The sequence below is a fragment of the Phyllobates terribilis genome, unplaced genomic scaffold, assembly GCF_046119375.1.
Source record: "Phyllobates terribilis strain yellow unplaced genomic scaffold, ASM4611937v1 Scaffold_34__1_contigs__length_13252353, whole genome shotgun sequence".
NCBI lineage: Eukaryota > Metazoa > Chordata > Amphibia > Anura > Dendrobatidae > Phyllobates > Phyllobates terribilis.
This window is the reverse complement of record NW_027362794.1, coordinates 13144689-13165441: the sequence shown is the minus strand read 5'-3', so window position 1 is coordinate 13165441 and position 20753 is coordinate 13144689. Positions and strand designations below refer to the sequence as shown.

Below are 20753 nucleotides of genomic sequence, written 5' to 3'. Positions count from 1 at the left end.
AGATATTCTTAATAGATCAAATGTGGCTGTGATGCATTGGAAAGGGGTGAAGTTTAGACACAACCCTAAACCACTTGCAATGCACTGTGTAAGGAAAGAATGCTGCAAAACAAGAATGCTTTAACGAAAAAAAAACAGAAGTGTGAATAGTTTATTTTTATCAATTAATACAATTAAAAGTGAATGAACAAATGAGCAGTATAAATCAAATCAATATATTTGATCAAATTAAAGTGGGGAGAGAAAGATAGGTGTCAGCAGCAGTTACAGACTGCAAGCTTGCTAGGCAGAAGCAACTAAGTTATTGCATTTCTTGTGCAATCATTTATGTAAAGGAGGGGGGGGATTTTTTAACTGTGACTGTATCTCACAAAGTGCACATGTCACATTTTAAATTAATGGGGGGCAGTTTTGAAATATATGGCGCATGACTCGGCACAATCCAGACAGAATGCTGTTGCTTCTAACAGCGACACTGTCAGTTTAAGGCCACGGCTCCACTATCAGTATTCGGTCAGTATTCGGTCAGTATTTTTTCTCAGGAGTGGCAGCCAAAACCAGGAGTGGGTGATTAATGCAGAGTCGGTGACTTGTTTCTATTATACCTTTTCTCTGATTGTTCCTCTCCTGGTTTTGGCTCCCACTCCGGATAAAAAATACTGACAGAATACTGACCAAATACTGATGGGGCTGTGGCCTAAGTCAGTGATCTGCAAAGAAATATGTCTGATCACAAATAACCAAGAGGGATGAGTTTTGGACCTTTAATTTAAATAAAAAACATGAAGTCTGTCAGTGCAACAGCCCAATAACAGCCTATTTAATAAGTTACCATCAGTTTATATGTTGAGGTCATGGACATTACTAAGGCTGAGACTGTGAAATAGTTAAAAAGATTGCATACAGTCCTATGAGACTTCAGATTACTACACACGTCTTTTCAGCGCAATACTGCAAACGAATGTATTTTGTACTTTGTTGGTAGCTGGCTATTTATGTTTTTTTTTCCTGGAGATAGCATTTTTCAAAAAATATTTCTCAGAATTACATTTAATAAGAGAGTAGATATGTTCCAGTCACATCCTGCCCTTTTATACTTTTAAGGTTGGAATTACAAATGCAATTTTTTTTAAAGCAACATCCAGGAGTAAAAGGAAGGAAAGACTGACGTGAACCTGGGATTAAAATCAGAATGATTTTGCCAGAAACCTGTCATAAAAACAAAACAAGCAGCCCCAAAAATAGTATTTTATAATGTTCAGAAAATGTGGTCACTGTTATTTTGTGTGACTTCCGCATATATACTTTAAGTGATGAAGTATTACAGCAGAATGTAAATATAAACCCAGAAAAGGAAACTTACCAGATTCACCGGACTGCTGACATTGCTGTTCATTAAACCCACAAGCCCATTAACCAGGTCACTAGTAGAGAGAAGAACCAGTACATTGTTAAGGTTTCTTAAAATCTGCCATTAGCTACTACGCTTTGGAACTAAGGTCTGTTGGTTTTGTCTTTCGTTAAGTGGTTGTCCGGTCTTCTCATGAAAGTCGGCAGTCCTCTATGTGACCTCAGACCAGACCTCTGAATCTTATCGGTGAGTGTACCACACGCTGTCAAGATTCTACTGGTGTGGTCAGTGACAGCAGGCAGTAATGTGACCGTAAGTAAGCGATTTGCATACTTCCGGCCACATTCTGACAAGACGTGCTCGGCCTCGCTCAATTAACATGTATTGGGGCTGAGCAGCTTTTACTAGCATATGACTGCATGTATGCAAAACTTATACTTTTAGTTATGTGACTGCCCGCTCTCGCCAGCGACACCAGAGAATCGAGATTGCAGACTTCTGAAATCTTACAGCGTGCGCTATCACATAGAATGACTGCAGCCTTTCATCAGAGGAGCAGACAAGTCCTATAACTAATACAAGTATATTGTATTGTCATAATGTGGCCTAGGCTGGTTATATTCAGCACTGCAGGCTGTGCACAAGGCATGACGGAGTCCGCCTCTGTCATCAATTTTATTACAAGTCTGCAGTAAGGGTGAGATCAGACAAAAGTGTGGACAAAACTCTTCCCAACAGCAGTGACCAATGGCTACAGGATTTGTTAAACTAAATTTTGTGGCCTTTGGCCACTGAAGGTTGGAAGTGTTTGGGTCGCACCGTATGCCAATTAATCGGTCCAGGAGTGAGATCAGAGATAAGCTGCCTAACTAACCCTTAGAAGGCAGTGAGACGACCGTATAAATCAGACTGCAATGCATGGAGTGGCCAGCTGGTCTCCCATATATTTCTATGAAGCGGTCACGCCTGGGTCAGGAGATCCTCCGGCCAGTCCATGCATTTCTGTCTGATCTTGGTCTGATTTATACAGTAGTCTGAATGCAGCCTTCAGGAAAGAAAGACCAAACACAGCAAGGTCTCACAAGTAAAGCAGACGGCAGGAAAGAAGAGTTTTGGTCATTCATTATTTAGGCTACATTCAGACAAAGAAAGATCAATAAATGGGTCCAACAGGTGTCACCTCAAAAAACATGAACGGGACCCTCTACATATCCCACAAAAGGAGAGCAGAAGGAACCAAGTGACAACTGAATGAATCATACAAGAAATAAAGGTGACATTCAGACAAAGTGGATTTGTTACAGATTCAGTGGGTACAATAACTCACATGTAACAAACTAAAATGTAGCAGCATAAAATTACCTGGAGATTTCTGGCAAGATTGGTCTTAACTAATCCCTGGGGTGTGTTTATATAATCTTCCTGGCGATTTTGGATCAGAAAACGTCGGAAAAATAGTTTCTCAAAAATAGGAAAAGAAAAACAAAAACACAAAACTATGTCACTCACCCCGTGACTAAAAAGTTATTACTTTATTACATCCGGGCGGAGGAGACAGAAAATAGAGCGACGTCCGTATCACAATGCCAAGCACTTCATGCAGGCTGAATTTAGCGCATGGAGCGTGAAACAGCCGCCGCTCTTTCCTGTCTCCTCCGCCCGGATGGAATCTAGGAATCATTTTGAAGCCATGGGGTGAGGGCCACAGTTTTTCTCTCTTCCTATTTTTGATGTTGCCGGTCTCCTGTTCAGCACCACATGTGGCTATGTTATGACTGACTCAGGAATTAAAAAACAGTTACACTTTATACCAAGAATCAATAGTACACGTAAGAATAAGCATCTTTGTAATATTTCTTATCAGAGAGATTTGCTTCTTGCTCCGCCAAAATTGTTAAGTCTACCAAAATTCTGAATGTAGAAAGGAGGAGCTAGAGATAGAAGGAGAGGAGGAAGGAGGAGCTGTATTTCCATAGAAGCTTAGCAGCAGCACCTGCCATCTTCTCTTAGGAATGGAACACTCGCCCTCACTGAAGACACATTTTACCTCAGAATTGAGAATTTTGATAAGGACTGATCAATTTTGGCAGAGAAAGAAGCAGATTTCTCTGATAATACTTATTACAAAGTTGTTTATTTTCATGTGCACTATTGATTTATGAAACATAATTAAAATGTCAGTTACGCTTTAACCCCTTACTTACCGGGGACGTATTAGTACGCATATTTGCGTACCCCCCGTTCAGTGAGGGCTGCTGCGCTGAGCCCTCACTGAACGGAGCACATGTCAGCTGATTCTTACAGCTGACATGTGCCCGCAACAGCCGCGGGTGGAATCGCGATCCACCCGCGGCTGTTAACATGTTAAATGCCACTGTCAATCTCCGACAGCAGCATTTAACGCGCGCTTCCGGGTATCGCGTCATAAGCCTCGCCCACCGGCGACCCCGTCACGTGATCGCGGGTCGCCGATGGGCGTGCATGACAACCCTGTGGTTGTCATGATCTTGTCGCTATGAGCGCCACCTAGTGGTCGGCGCTAATAGCACAGGACCATTTCTGCTGCATGCAGGGGACCTGCTCGTCCCCTGTATGTAGCAGAGGCGATCGGACAGTTGCTGCTTCTAGTCTCCTATGGAGACTATAGAAGCATGCAAAAAGTAAAAAAAAAAAGTTTTTTAAAAAATATAAAAGTTTAAAATCACCCCCCTTTCACCCCATTCAAAATAAAATATATATAAAAAAAAAAACCACATACACATATTTGGTATCGCCGCGTTCAGAATTGCCCGATCTATCAATATAAAAAAAGAATTAATCCGATCGGTAAATGGCGTAACAAGAAAAAAATTCTAAACGAGAAAATTACGTTTTTTGGTCGCCGCAAAATTGCAATAAAATGCAATAACGGGCGATCAAAACATCGGATCTACCCCAAATGTTATCAATAAAAACGTCAGCCCGGCACGCAAAAAATAAGCCATGAACCATCCCCAGATCACGAAAAATGGAGACGCTACGGGTCTTAGAAAATGGCGCTATTTTTTTATTTTTTTTTTACCAAATTTTGGAATTTTTTTTCACCACTTAAATATAAAAGAACCTATACATGTTTGGTGTCTATGAACTCGTAATGACCTGTAGAATAAGAAGAGCAGGTCAGTTTTAGCATTCAGTGAACGTGGTAAAAAAAATAAATAAAAAACAACTGTGGTATTGCACTTTTTTTGCAATTTTACCGCACTTGGAATTTTTTTCCCGTTTTCCCGTACAGGATATGGTAAAACTAGTAATGGCGTTGAAAAGTACAACTCGTCCCACAAAAAATAAGCCCTCACATGGCCATATTGACCAAAAAATAAAAACGCTATGGCTCTGGGAACAAGGGGAGCAAAAACGAAAATGCAAAAACGGAAAATGCTCCGGGGCTTAAGGGGTTAACCCCTTCATGGCACTGGCCGTACATATACGGCGCTGCAGGAGGTGCGTTCCGACAAAGCGCGGTGTACGGCAGGACGATTGTGTGGGCTCATACCGATGGCCGGCGCAGTTAAACGCGGGCGTCAGCTCTGTATGAGAGCCTACACCCTGCGGCAACGCCCACGATTGGTGCTAGCACCGATCAAGGGCGTTTAACCCCTCTAATGCTGCTTTCAATAGTGACAGCGACATCGATCGGCAAAGCAGAGAGCTCCCTCTGCTCAGATCTGCACAATGCCGCTGAACAAAACGCAATCAAAAAGTCGAAGGTAAATAAAAATTCATCTTGTCCCGCAAAACACAAGCCGCCATACAGCTCCAGCAACGCAAAAATAAAAAAGCTATAGCTTTCAGAATACAGAGATGCAAAAAACAATTCTTTCTATAAAATAGTTTGTGTAAACACTGGAAAAAAAGAAAATGCTGTATCGCTGTAATCGTACTGACCCGAAGAATAAAGTTATCTGATCACTCACCACACCGTGAATGGCAAAAAAAAAAATCCCAAGAAACAAATTTCTGTATTGCTGGTTTTTGTTCATTATGCCTCCCAAAAATTGGAATAGAAAAACGATCAAAAAATGTTGTACCGAAAATGGTATTAATGAAAACGTCAACTCGTCCCGCAAAAAACACACATGACTGTCGGCCGAAATATGGAAAAATTATAGCTTTCAAAATATGGTGATGCAAAAACTTTTTTTTTTTGCTAAAACTAAAGTCTTTTAGAGTGAGACGGCACCCAAACAAAACAAAAATATATCAATCTTGTATCGCTGCAATTGCACCGACCAGAAGAATAAAGTCGTCTAATCAATTATATCACACGAGGAATGGCATAAAAAATAGATACAACCGATTCTTCACCTGCTGTTGATTTGTTCATTTTGCCTCCCAAAGATCGCAGTAAGGCTCAGCTCACATTTATCCTTCACACTGCACTGAGCACTTACACCGGGATTTCTGTGTGAATATCTGAAATATGTGATTTAGGTGAAAACCCCCACGGAAGATTCCCTATAGTGAGGCAGATGGAGGCACTCTGGCCTATGATCCAGCAGTGCCAGTCTTTTTAAGCGCATACACATAAGCGTGGCCAACCACACAGTTTTGTGCACTTCTGAAAAGGACACCGCTGAACAGAGGCCAGACGGAGTACAGAGTAACTCTGCTGCCTCTTTATAGTGAACGGATCAGTCGGGGATTTCATCAGAATCACGTCATTCGGAGATTTAAATGGAGACCCCGATGCAAGTGCACAGAATAAATGTGATCCCAAATATTGTGTAAAATGTTCCCAACAAAAGCTTCAACTCAATCCAAAAAAAAAGCAAGTCTCCACTCAGGTAGTCATCTGTTAATGGAAACATAGGGAGCTTTCACGTTACTAGTAGCACAAAGGCTCTGGAAAAGTGCTATGGCTCTCTCCACCCCTCAAAAGAAATCCAGCAAATTCTGTACTCCCAAATCCTCATGCTGCCCCCTCCTTTCTCAGCCCCACAGTATGCCTAAACTGTAGTTATCATTCACATTTGGCATTTCTGTAGCGATGGGAGCCCGCTTAATTTACAGGGTACATGTCTCCAGAAGCCTGAGCTGGGCACAATGTGTGGGTACTGCAACGTACTGGGCACGACGACGGCAAATTTCACTCAGCAACATACACTGCTGCTCGTTTCTGGCAAACATTCATGGAGTCAAATTCGTGACTTCACCTGTAGATAAATTCCCAGAGGCGTGTAATTTCCACAATGGGGTCATTTGAGGGGGATTCTGCTCTTCTGGCACATAGGGACTTCTGTATATGGAGTCTGCAAACTATTATACAATATTTTGTTCTCCAAGAGTCAAATAGCGCTCCTTCCCTCCAGCGTCTCGTCATATGGCTAAACCACATATGGGGTATTGCCCAAATTCAGCAGAAATTGTGTGACAAATTTTGGTGCCATTTTTACCAATTTCCCCATGTGAAAATGTAAAATCTGGAGCTAAAACAAAATTTTTGTGGTAAAAAAGTAATTATATTTTCTTTACTGCCCAATGGTATAAGGTTCTGTGACACACCTGTGGTGTCAATTAATCTAGGCGTGCATCAATCATATTAATTGAGAGGTATAGTTTGTAAAATGAGGTCTATTATGGGGAGAGGGGGGTTTGTGGTTCTGGCACCTTGGGGGCTCTGCCAATGTGACATGGCACCCTCAAACCATTCCAGCAAAATGTTCACTACAATATGGTGCTCCTTCCTCAAGAGGGATAGTTTCCAAAATGGAGTCACTTGTGGGGGGTTTCTGCTGTTTTGGCATGTCAAGGGGTCGTCAAATGTGACATGGCATTTGCAATCTGTTCCAGCCAAAACAACAGAATTCAATTAGGGCTCCTTCCCTTCCCAAACAGTAGTTTTCCACCACATTTGGGGTTTTTGGTGTACTCAGGACAAGATTTCACAACAGACTGAACTGTCCATTTTCTCCTGTTACCCTTGTGAAAATTAAAAATTTGGGGCTGAAGTAACATTTTTGTGGGAAAAATGTATATTTTCATTTTCATGGCTCAACGTTATAAAATTTGGTGAAGTACCAACGGGATTAAGGTTCTCACTACACATCTAGATAAAATCCTTGAGGGGTGTAGTTACCAACTTGGGGTCACTTATGGGGGGTTTCCACTGTTTAGACACATCAGCAGCTATGCAAATAGTACATGGCGTCCGCCATCTATTCCAGCCAATTTTGCGTTCCAAAAGTCAAATTGGCGCTCCTTCCTAACCAAGCCCTGCTCCCAAAACAGTTTTCACCACAAAATTTGGGGCTAAATGAACATTTTTGTGGGAAAATGTAAATTTTTTTCCTTCCACATTTCTTTAATTCTTGTGAAGCACCTAAAGGTTAATAAACTTCTTGAATGAGGCATTGAACACCTTGAGGGGTGCAGTTTTTAAAATGGAGTCACTTGTGTATTTTCTATCATATATGCCTCCCAAAGTCACTTCAAATATGATGTGGTCCCTGAAAAAACAAAACAACCCTCTCCCCCAAATGTTTCAATAATCATGCTGATTTAAAGTAAAGTAGACATGTGAAAAATGTTCCATATTAACAATTGTGTGTTTAAGGGCATAAAAATTAAAAGTTTGGAAATTGGGCAAAAAGTGTGAACATTTTGCAATTTCCGATATTTTCACAAATAGCGAACAAATTTTACCACCATCATGAAATACAAGGTCACGAAAAAACAAAACAAAAAACAATCTCACAATAACTGAGACCCGTTGAAGCGTTTTAGAGTTATTACCACATAAAGTGCCACTGGTCAGAATTGTAAAAACTGGCCTGGTCATGAAGGTGAAAACAGGCTGGGGAGGGGAGGGGTGTGAAGGGGTTAAAGGCTTAGTGCCCACAATGCAGAAATGAAGCAGAAATTCTCCTGAGTATTTCTGTATCTCCTTGGCAGAAAAACGCATGCGTTTTTTACATGGATTTTTGACGCGCATTTGATGCGTATTTGACATGCGTTTTTCCAATGCATTGTATAGGAAAATCTGCATGCAGAAACGCACAAGAATTGGTCATGTCCGTATTTTTTCTGCGAGTAAAATCTGCGCAGAAAAAATACGGACCATGTGCACAGAACTTTCAGAATGTCATAGGAAGTCATGGGATAAGGTATGCAATGCGTTTCTGGAGCGTTTACGCGCTGCAAATATGCACCAAAAACGCATCGTGGGCACACAGCCAAACAATTATATTTATCTCCATGTGTTACTCCATTAATTTGATTACAATTACTAGAAAAGAGGATAGTTTGGCATTACATTAGTTTCTCAAAAATGCTCAAAAGAATAGAATTTTTATTTCATTTCTATATGTTAAGGCTTTTGAGGTTCTTAAAAATGCTCAATCTTTCAAAAACCGCTAGCAATTAGAAGTAGTAATATGTACATTCTTCTGGCATTTTCCACCAGAAAGACGCTGCATACTGTGGCGCCCTGCTACGCATTGGTGCCACAGAACCCAGAAGGCTGCATGGATGGACTTCTCCACAAGAGGCCCCCACACATTCACACACCTCCACCCTACCACCTCAGACCAGCAGAGGGAGCCATTAGCGATATATAAAGGGAGGGTGGAGGCAGGCAGCTCAGTTAGTGTGCAGTGTGTGTTCAGAGACAGAGAGAAACACAGCTCAGAGTTGAGCAGAGAGCGTGCTGACACTCAGACAGGAGCACGCTGGCTGCTATGCTTAGGCGAGCCAAGGCCTACAGCACGTGTGAAAGCCTAGTGAGGGCCTTGAGTGGGCCGAAGGCGAGAGGAGTAGGAAGAAGTAGTGAGGGGGCAGAGGAGCATACCAGGCTCACCCCAATATATATACCGGACACCGGGTCCGCGCCTACAGGGACATTTATAGTCAGTAGGAACCACCGGAACCCCTGGAGGACTACAGGTCCCAGGATCACCGAATGCTGACTACAGTACCAGGGCTAGGAGACACGGAGGCCCCAGCGTCCAGGGAGAGTGATCTCCAAAGAGAAGGCCCTACCACCAGGTCAGCAGGTGCAGAGTGAGACAGTAACCAAGCTAGGCCTAGCTCCAGGCAGGTCGGAAGCTTAGAGAGTAAAGCAACGGATCAGGAGGCCCTATACCCGCTCACTGGGGAGAGTCCAAAAGTGTGCCCTTCACCTGGAGTACCCTGGACCGTGCCTGCAGCATCACCAGTAAAGGTACTTAAGCTTACCCCCGTGTGAGTGTCTGTCTTTCCTCCGGGACCGTCCTGCCGTCTCTCCCTTGCACCAACATCCATTACACGCCACGCTGCCCTGAGGCCCGCTCCACCTGTGGGGCGCCATTCCATCACAAGCTGCTCTACCATCTGCCTCAGAGGACTGCTTCGCAGCGGCGGCTCCCTCTAGCCGCAATCCACAGGTGGCGCCACGAACTTTCCAAATCCCCTATATATTCCCCCTTTTACTGACCGCCCTGGGTCACGGACCGGGCCAGCCACCGTGATATCCCCCAGCTACCGGAGGCCCGGCTGTCGAGTATCCCACGGCCCCGGGGGTGCGTCAATACCTTACAATGCAAGTCGATCAGAAGGCTAAAAAGATGTCCGGGCAGAAGATCTGACAATTACCTGGTGCGGTGCTGGGAAAGGTTGACTGGTGGAGGTGTTTGACCAGTCACACACAGTCATCTAATCGCAATTGTAAAGCCAGGCTCAGATTCATGAGGTGTACAAAAACAAAAAACAAACCCGACGAACTTTATTTTTTTTAATCATTTAAGGGAATGTGAACCTATGATCGTTTGATTGCTTATATTATATACTACAATACTGTGGTAGCTCAGTCTCCATAGCAGACCATGAAATTCACTAATTACCAAAATACTGTGATATTGCAGAAATTAGTGAATATCATGGTCTCTCAAGGAGACAGAGCTTCATAGGAGTCCAAATAACTCGGACGAGTTTGTGTCTGTGAAAAGCATCAGACAGCACTCAGATGCCATCAGAGTGCAGTCTGATTTTCACAGACCAACTGAATGGAAGAGGTGGAGAAACTTTTTTTCTTCACCTTCGAGAAAATTGGATCACACTCTGATCAGAGTTTGATCAGCGGGCGATCAGAGTGTGAATAGCATAATTGAACAGATTTTCTCGGATGAGATAAAAACTGTCATGTGACCCTTGCCTTAGAATGCAGCACTAGTGGGCATGCTCAACTGCCACTTTATGCATTCCCCACCAGTCAGCCAGAGAAAGCAGAGTACAGTCCTCTAGGGAATGAATGGAGTGGCAGTGACTCGCCCCCTGGGCCGTGGGGTACCCGGAACTGGGCCTTCTAGCGTACGGTGCTGATGGGGGTAGTAGTGGCAACCCGGTCCTGTGGCTCAGGGTGGTCAGACCAATGCTGTGGCAGTCTATTTATAGATGTTTTGAATGTCTGACTACGCCACCCGTGGATTGCGGTCAGGGATAACCGCCGCTGCAAGGCAGACCGCTGAGGCTGGTGTTGGTGTGCAGCACAGGGATAGGATAACTCCCCACAGGAAGAGTGTAGCCTCAGGGCAATGTAGGTGAATGCTGGGGGTGATGGTGCAGGCGCAGCATAAATCACACAGAGTCCAATGGTGCAGTCCAGGGTCTTTTACTCACAGTTGATATCCAAATCACTTCTGTCAGCAACGACTGCCCAAGCCGTGCTGCGTCCACCAGGTGAGGGGCTCGGTCAACCCCCAGGCAATTCAGAAGTATGGCACAGGACCCCCTTCTGTCCTTTCTCTGGCCTCTCGTGCCCCACCAGTGACCACACTTCTGTCCAGCTACAGCGGACCGTGTCGGGTAAGCGTTGGCCTACACTTCCCGCTATCCTATATGGTGCCTTCCTAGCAGGTTTGGCGGGGGGTCGCACCAATAAATGATCACGACCTCCGGTTCTTGGCTGAGGGATGATTTACCTCCACCAACTTGGGAATCCGGTACCCTTCCACAGCCTGACCCTTAGTGCTCCGGTTGCTGTCCGTTCTGCTCTCCTAGGGTCCCTTCTGCCTTCTTGTTTCTGGAGCCCTTCCACTCCTCTGTCTCTTCTCCTTCCTTCCTTCTCCTTCTCCTCTTCTCCTCTCTGGCCCCGGCCTTCTCTCTAGGCCTGCCTCGTGGAGCTGAGCTCAAGCTGAGCCACAGCTCCCTGCCAGCTCTCTCTGGCTGAACTACCTCTCTCTTTCTCCACTCCACTACTCAACTTCTACTCCTCACTTAAGATGGCTCCCACCTTTTATCTACTTCTCTGTGTCTGAGCTCAGGTGACCTGCACCCAATGAGCTCCTTCCTATGCTCCAGAAACCGTCCCCTTCTGCTCCTACACCACTGGGTTCTCTCCCCCCTCCCCACTCCAGCCAGGGACATGGTCAGTTGTGCCTGCAATAAAATGGGAGCACCGTCGAGCTGTCCCCTGGAAATGGGGAGTGTGTATGTGTGTATGCAGCTAACTGAGCCCTGGTCCACACTCCATCCTTACCTGGGAGTGGAATATCACACCTCTGGTTGAGGTGCAATACCCCTGTAGCAACCGAACCCTCGGGGCGCTACAGCAGTCACATGTGTACTCCATTCTAGGGAGGGTAAAAGTGCCCCGTTCTGATGATCAATGCCGGGATCAAACAGTTAGACCCCCAGTAAACTGTGGGTAGGTGACAAAAACCTCTTTAAAAGGTCACGTTCAGTATTTAATTCATATTTTACCTCAGTGTTTGTAAGCCAAAACCAGGAGTGTGTGATAAATGCAGAAGTGGTGACGTGTTTCTATTATACTTTTCCTCTGATTGTTCCACTCCTGATTTTGGCTTACAAATACGGATATAAAATACTGACCAAATACTGAACGTGTCAGCATTTTTTGTTTTTATTCACCGCTGTAGTGGAGCTTTAAACGCAAGTCCTCCGGTCATGTATTCACCCTCCGGCTTCTTCACTGTTATTTTTTTGGAAATTAAATACACACATACTTTTTTCCCACAAAAGTGTTGTAGCCTCAAATTTTCTCATTTTCACAAGGATACCTGGAGAAAATGGCACCAAAATGTGTTGTGCAATTTCTCCTGAGTACACAGATTCCCCATATGTGGTTGAAAATGACTTTTGAGGCACAGTGCAATGCTCAGGAGGGAAGAAGCGCCATACTGGAGTTAAAATTTTGCTGGAATGGTTTGAGGGTGCCAGGTCACATTGGCAGAGCCCCTGAGGTGCCAGAACAGCAGAAACCTCCCATAAGTAACGTCATTTTATAAAACTAGATCCCTCAATGAATTCATCTAGGGGTGCAGTGAGGATGTTGACACCACATGTGCTACAAAGAATTTTATACCAATGGGCGGTGAAGATTAATCGCTTTTTTTGCCACTAAAATGTTGTTTTAGTTCCAAATTTTTAATTTGTCTAAGGGCTAAAGGGAAAAAAATGGATCTTTGTTTTTTGGGCAGATTTCACTGTTATGGTTTGAAGGTGCCATGACCCACTGGGAGAGCCACTGAGGTGCCAGAACAGCAGAACCCCCACAAGTGACCCCATATTACAAAATTACACCTCTCAATGAATTAATCTAGGGGTGCGGTGATCATATTGACACCACAAGTGTGTCAGAATTTTACACCATTGGGCAGTGATGAAAAAAAATAAATTACATTTGTTTACCACAAATATTTTGCTTTTGCCCCAGATTTTACATTTTTATACAGGGAAAAGGGTAAAAATGGCACCAAAATTTGTCACAATTTCTGCTGAATGTAAAAATATCCCATATGTGGCTGTACAGTACTGCATAGTGTACGGTGAGATTCGGGAGGTAAGGAACGCTATTTGCCTCCTGGAGCACAGATTTTCCTAGAATAGTTTGCAGACTCCAGATACAGAGCCCCTACGTGCTAGACGAGCAGAATACCCCCTCAAGTGACCCCATTTTGGAAATTATACCCCTCTGGGAATTTATCTGCAGGTGTAGTGACGATTTTGACTCCATGGGTGTTTTACATTAACAAGCAGCAGTGGATGTTGGAGTGAAACTTGCAAATCTACTAATGAAGTGCCCGGCACGTTCTACTGGAGACACGTACCCGTAAATTAAATGGGCTCTGATCGCTACAGAAATGCCAAACATGTGGACGTTAAATGTGGTTTAGGCACACTGTGGGGCTCAGAAGGGGGATCATCTGTATTTGGGAGTTCAGATTCGCTGAGTTTCTGTTTTTTTGGGGGGGGGGGGGTGGCGAGGAGCCATAGTACTTTTCCAGAGCCTTTGTACTGCCAGTAACATGGAAGCCCCCCATATTTCGAATGAAGTAATGCAGATGACACAGCCGACTGGTCCACTCACTATAATGGGGCAGCAGAGTTACTCTGAACTCAGTCTAGCCTCTGTTCAGCAGTGTTCTTTTCAGAAGTGTACAAACCTGTGGTCGACTGTGCTTTCATGCAAGCCTAAAAAGACGGACACCACCGGATCATAGGCCAGACGTCGTCCACAGTGTCTCCATCTGTCTCACTATAGGGAATCTTCCCTCTAGGTTTCCGTCTGAGTCACGTATTTCAGAGATTTACATGGAAACCCCGGTGTAAGCGCTCAGCGTAGAGCACAGGATAAATGTGCGCTGAGCCTTACTGCGATCTTTGGGTGACAGAATGAACAAATCAACAGCTGGTGAAGATTTAGATTTATTTTTTACGCCGTTCCTTGTGCGGTATAAGTGATTAGACGACTATTCTTCAGGTTGGTGCGATTACAGCGATCGCTGTATTCTGAGAGTTATAAATTATTTTGGCATTGATGGAGCTGTATGGTGGCTTGTTTTTTTGGGGGGGGTGCAAGATGATGTTTTCAGTGATACAATTTTTTATTTACATTCATATTTCTGATCGCGTTTTAGTCCACTTTTTGTTTGGTGGTACGATGAAAAAGTATTGTTTTTTGCCTCCTTTTGTATTAATTTTTTAAAGCTGTTCACTGAACAGGTTAATTAGTTTGACAGTTTTATAGGTCAGGTCATTCCGGACGCGACAATACCAAATGGGTGTACTTTTATTGTTGATTTTTTAAACAAATACTTCTTTATGGTTAATATATATTGTAATTACACTTTTATTTACTTAGTCCCTATATGGGACGTTCACCTTCAGTAGTCTGATCGCTGGTATAAAGCAATCAAATTTACCAGCACTACAATGCTTTACAACTGTTAGTGCTGCACTGACACAAGCCCCTTACACCATGCTCTGTGCACCCCTTAAACTCTAAGGGGATTGCCGTAACCTGGTGATCCAGATGTAGTCATGACAACCTCAGGTCACCATGGCAAAGATCGAGCTCTTATAATGACATCGCGGGGGCACCGATCGTAGGGGAGAGGGAGCTCCCTCCCTACCTTCTAAATGCTGCGATCAATTGAAGCATTTAGGGGGTAAACTGCCGGGAGTGGTGAGGGCACCATTTCTGGCAGTGAGTCGGGCGTCAACTATGATGTTTGCTGAACACCCGGCGGCGATCGCGCACACACACACACACACGCACGCGCACACACACACATACACACACACACACACACACACACACACATACATACACACACACACACACACATATACACACACACACACACACACACACACACAGCTCCTGTGTGCGCGCGATCGCCTTGTCGAATCTATACTCCATTGGTCGGGAAGTCTTTCCCTTCCATGAAGAGTATATACTGCAAATGTCGTGAAGGGGTTAAGCACCACTCCAGAGATTAAATGAAAAAAAATGCTGGAGTAGTGCTTTATCAGGTAAGAATGTGAAACTTGAATGAAATAATTAGAAAACCATGCATCATTCCCTTTATACGTCACAAATACTTGAAACTTTGTATTTTACGTGATATACTAAACACATTTAAGCTTGTGTGTAATATGAAGAAATGTGGAAAGTTCACGGGGCATACTTATACTTATTCAAAGGGCACTATATGGAAATATTATCTACACACACACACGATCAGTGAGTGAGCATGGAAGTCACACCATTGTGATGTCACCAGAATCCAAAGACAAGATGACAGGGAGAGTCAGAGGTGACATCACAAGTCAGAGGATTCTCAGCCAGGCAGCATGTGAGCAGTAGAGCAGCTCAGGCTACAGAAGGATTTGAGAATCCAGGTATTTAGTAAAGTTTCATCTATGGCAGTTCACTCACATGAGAGGAACATGTACAGTAGTGCCCAACCTCTTTAGGTTTTACTCTGGGTGCACAGACAGCTCTGGGGTCCATTTTAGGTCATCAGAGCGGAATGTACTAGTCTCCTGAAATCTGGTGACATCATGGAAAAAAGGGACCCTCCCTACAGTAATACAATGCAGTAAAGTTTTTTAAAAGGTCATAAATTATTATTATTTTTTTTTCATCCAAAAAGTAAGGGCAGAGACAGTCGGCCATATAACTCGTGCGAGGATTGCATCATAAACCTTGTACTGGTTGTCTGCTCTCCTGACCTGAGCTTGACAACTGCACAGAAATCCATCAGGCTGTCATGCTCAGGTCAGGAGAGGCGCCAGGCCAGCCGGGCACTGTGATGTGATCATCGCACCAGTTATATGGCAGTTTGTCTCTGCCCTTACAAGAACTCTCAGACAGAAATGGGGCTTTTTACAGAATGTATAACACCCCACTCACTAGCACAGTACTATGATATATTGTCAAGTTTCTTTGCTCAAATCGGCAACAAGTAATACGCAAAAATGTGGTAAAATGGAACAAATTTTTTTTTTCTTAAAAGCCTGGTCAACCTATTTAGAGGATCAATTTTTTCCCAACCAATCCAGAGAGCTACAGAATGCCCTATACCAGAGATCCCCAACCTGTGACTCGCAGGCCCATGATGTGTGGATCGTGGTTGTCTGCCAGCTTGATGCATTAGCACCAGGTCCAGTAAAAAGCTATAAAGAGCAGGTCTCCAGACCTGTGACTAGCCCTGCACCGTAGCACAAATCTGTAGGCACATATACCAGCCTTGTGGTTTTAGAGATTAATATATTTAATTTATCTGGAGGTAGGAAGATCCTGCCAGTCACAGGAGATTCTTTCAGCTGGGTGTGATAGTGTGGTGGGAGTGCTTGATGCGAGCATACTGAATCGGGGTAAGGTGACAACCACTGGATGCAAGCATACGGCCTCCGTTTAATTTCTATGGGAAAGTTTGGCTGCCATTATAATAGTAATTGGGGATTTGGGTGACGCTACTTTGGGGGAGAGCAGGAGCAGATGTCACTACCCCAAGGTGCATCTGGATGTGGCTCTCCAGATAAGAAAGGTTGAGGACCACTGCCCTATACAGTGTCTATAGCACTGCCATCTCCAGGAGTCCCAAAACAATAAATGGAGAAGTAGTATTCCCAGCGGTCGAACCCCAAAAGAGGAGAGCCGGATCACTTAGCAAGTTATCTATTCACAGGATAAGATGGAACCAAGTACCTAATTCTTACTGCTGCAGTACAAAAGGGGACAGTATGTACTTATTAAATGCAAGACTATTAATTCTGGGGAAAAAAAAAGAGACTTCAGGCTTTGTTACGCGATTACAATATGGACAAATTGTAGTTACTAAGATATTGTATATAAATACATAGATTGGTCACTAGAGGGCAATAAAACCTATATTTATACCCACACTTCACGCCATCCAGTATGAATGGACCCATAGATACATCATTTATAAGGCAGCAGTGATTGAACATTACGCTCTGCCACAACTCCCAAGGAATGCCACGCGGAGTGAAACTGAACAGCATGTATTATCTATAGATGACTTTAATTTCCCACTTTAATTTCCCACTTTACAAAATATTTTTTCAGCAATTTTCTCATTTATTAGTTGAAAACCTCCTTTACATGGAATCTGTCACCAGGTTTTTGCATCTGAATGCAGCATGACGTCATTTTGATAGAATCCCTGTTTTATCTGCAGCAGATCTACAGATTCTCAGAATGCAGAGCTCTACATAATCCCGCCCACACCAGTGTGCATAGGCAGAAAGCTGCCAATCAGTGATGGTGGTGAGAGCATCTACAGAGCGCATGAATATGGACCACTACATGACAGCAGTTTTACTACTTCCCCAAGGGTAATTTCATGCGCATAAAACATTCTGTCCTTAAATGGCAGGTCACCTGCCTCCTAATTTAAATATCGCACCTGCGCAGTCAGTATAGTGGTCTTTAAAAAAAATAAACAAAACAAAATGGCAATGGCGCTTTGCAGCCTGCAGTGGGGCGCAGACTGGCTTCCTAATGCGGCGGTTCGAGGAGTCTCCTTCGGCGGTTGCATTTTTGCCACTCTCCCCCGAATTGGGAGTCTGTTCTTCTCTGAGCCAGCTGTCAAGCTGACAGCCAGCTCACTGAAGGTGCAGCGCCGGCTCCCTGTGTTTAATTGTACGGGGGCAGTGAAACAGGATTTAAAGACAGTTTGCAGCCCAAATATTACATCTGCCCCCACCCCTAAACTGGGTCCTTAAATCCTCTTACATCTGCTCCGACCCCCAAAAGTTTGGATGGGGGAAGATGTAATAGGATTAAATTACACAGTTTGGGGAACGAGGGATGGGTGCGGACACAATATGGGGAGGGGGAAACAGGAGAAATTTGAGGGGGCATGGATGCAGACTCAGTATGGGGATGTGTGCGGAGGCAGTATAAAGATATATTTTGTGCAGGGAATATAGTAAGGGGCAATTATTTATTCAGGGGCTCAGCTTAGAGCAGATATTTTTTATTCAGGAGCATTATAATGACACTGCTATTTTTAAGGGCATCGTGTGGAGTCTGGACAAGATGAAGAAAATAAAGAGAACGACTCCCAGAGACAACATCATCTTTCCGGTACCTGGATATAAATGTTTTTTTGTAATACTGACTAATTCTCATATTTTTATTTATGTTAGGAACATTAAAGGGGTTGTCCAAGTTTGTAATGAGTCTGCAGTCATTCTATGTGACGGCAGACTTCAGAATTCTCACAACGCGCACTGCACACTGTCAGGATTCTCTCATGCCAGCGATTTGCATACATGCAGTCACATGCCGACTAGACGTGTGGCCTTACTCGATGAAAATGAATTGAGCGAGGCCAGACACGTCTAGTCGGAATATGGCCAGAAGTATACAAATCACATACTTGCACTTACATGACCGTCCACTCTTGCCACCGGCAAGGGAGAATTTTAAAAAAGTGTGCAGTGCATGCGCTGTGATATTTCAGAAGCCTGAAGTCACAGAGTGACTGCAGACTTTCATCACAAACCGGACGAGTCCTTTAATTATAAACTGAAGCCCTGTGGCATGCCAGTCCAATCCAAATAGCATTTAATATACCGTCAGGATTCAGCTCTGCTCGCTGGCAGGTTTCATCAGTCATCTCATGGCCACTTCACTCATGTGATTTTCATACTTACGGTCATGCAACAACTAGTCTGTTTTTCACTGAGCTTTGAGAGAAATGGGGAGAGCAGCTAGTCGGCACTCGACTAAGCGTGCAAATCGCATATGTGCTAAAGAGGGGGGATCTAGAACGAACCAGACTGTAAATAACATGGTAAAGGCAGTTAGTGAAGATGTAGATAGGCGATACATTCATTGGTAGATACAGTGGGTATGTAAAGTATTCAGACCCCTTTAAAATTTTTGACTCTGTTTCATTGCAGCCATTTGGTAAATTCTAAAAAGTTCATTTTTTTCTCATTAAAGTACACTCTGCATCCCATCTTGGCTGAAAAAACAAAATGTAGACATTTTTGCAAATTAAAAAAGAAAAACTGAAATATCACATGATCATAAGTATTCAGACCCTTTGCTCAGTATTGAGTAGCAGCACCCAAGTTTTTCACACCTGGATTTGGGAATCCTCTGCCATTCTTCCTTGCAGATCCTTCCCAGTTCCGTCAGGTTGGATGGTGAACGTTGGTGGACAGCCATTTTCCGGTCTCTCCAGAGATGCGCAATTGGGTTTAGGTCAGGACTCTGGCTGGGCCAGTCAAGAATGGTCACAGAGTTGCTCTGAAGCCACTCCTTTGTTATTTTAGCTGTGTGCTTAGGGTCATTGTCTTGTTGGAAGGTGAACCTTTCCCCAAGTCTGAGGTCCAGAGCACTCTGGAAGAGGTTTTCATCCAGGATATCTCTGCACTTGGCCGTATTCATGTTTCCTTCAATTGCAACCAGTCGTCCTGTCCCTGCAGCTGAAAAACACCCCCATAGCATGATGCTGCCACCACCAGGTTTCACTGTTGGGCAGAGGATGAGCAGTGCCTGGTTTTCTCCACACATACCGCTTAGAATTATCACCAAAAAGTTCTATCTTAGTCTCATCAGACCAGAGAATCTTATTTCTCATAGTCTGGGAGTGTGTTTTTGAGCAAATTCTATGCAGGTTTTCATATGTCTTGCATTAAGGCGATATAGTGGATTGAATAAAAAGCGGTCTATGGAGCGCTAAAAAGATTAACACTGGAGATGACAGATTGGGGCTAAAAAATAAAATTTAATGAGCCCTTTCCACAACGCGTTTCGATAGTAAACTATCTTCCTCTGGTGCATTGAGGAGAGGCTTCGGTCGGTACACTCTGCCATAAAGGCCCAACTGGTGGAGGGCTGCAGTGATAGTTGACTTTTTGGAACTTTCTCCCATCTCCCTACTGCATCTCTGGAGGTCCGCCACAGTGATCTTGGGGTTCTTCTTTACCTCTCTCACCAAGGCTCTTCTCCCACGATTGCTCAGTTTGGCTGGACGGCCAGGTCTAGGAAGACTTTTGGTGGTCCCAAACTTGTTCCATTTAAGGATTATGGAGGCCACTGTGCTCTTAGGAACCTTGTGTAATGTAGAAATTCTTTTGTAACCTTGGCCAGATCTGTGTCTTGCCACAATTCTGTCTCTGAGCTCCTTGGGCAGTTCCTTTGAGCTCATGATTCTCATTTGGTCTGACAGACAGGTGTGTGCCTTTCCAAATCAAGTCCTATTAATTAAACACAGCTGGACTCCAATGAAGGAGTAGAACCATCCCAAGGAGGATCACAAGGAAATAGGAAATGGACAGCATGTGACTTAAATATGAGTGTCTGAGCAAAGGGTCTGAATACTTATGACCAGTTGATATTTCAGTTTTTCTTTAAAAAATCTCTATATTTCTGGATTTTTTCAGTCAAGATGGGGTGCAGCATGTACCTTAATGAGAAAAGAAAATGAACTTTAGAATTTACCAAATGGCTGCAATGAAAGAGTGAAAAATTTAAAGGGGTCTGAATACTTTCCGTACCCACTGTATATTGATCAATACATTTTCTAGCCATACATTTATTGGATGGATAGATCAACCTAGTGAATATCTAACGATATATCAACCAATGTATCGCCTA

General features: G+C 43.8%; 1 protein-coding gene across 3 annotated transcripts in view; it reads right to left on the bottom strand.

The window, feature by feature from the left end:
* The window catches only part of LOC141180644 (UDP-glucuronic acid decarboxylase 1-like), a 92291-nt gene that overhangs the window by 7853 nt on the left and 63685 nt on the right, over window positions 1-20753 (bottom strand). For all 3 annotated transcript variants that reach the window (XR_012256294.1, XM_073660710.1, XM_073660709.1), the window contains exon 4: window positions 1364-1424. Coding sequence is in view for 2 of the 3 variants with exons in the window: in XM_073660710.1 (XP_073516811.1) it covers window positions 1364-1424 (61 nt within the window). In the remaining variant the exon portion in view is untranslated. The remainder of the gene's footprint in view (window positions 1-1363; window positions 1425-20753) is intronic.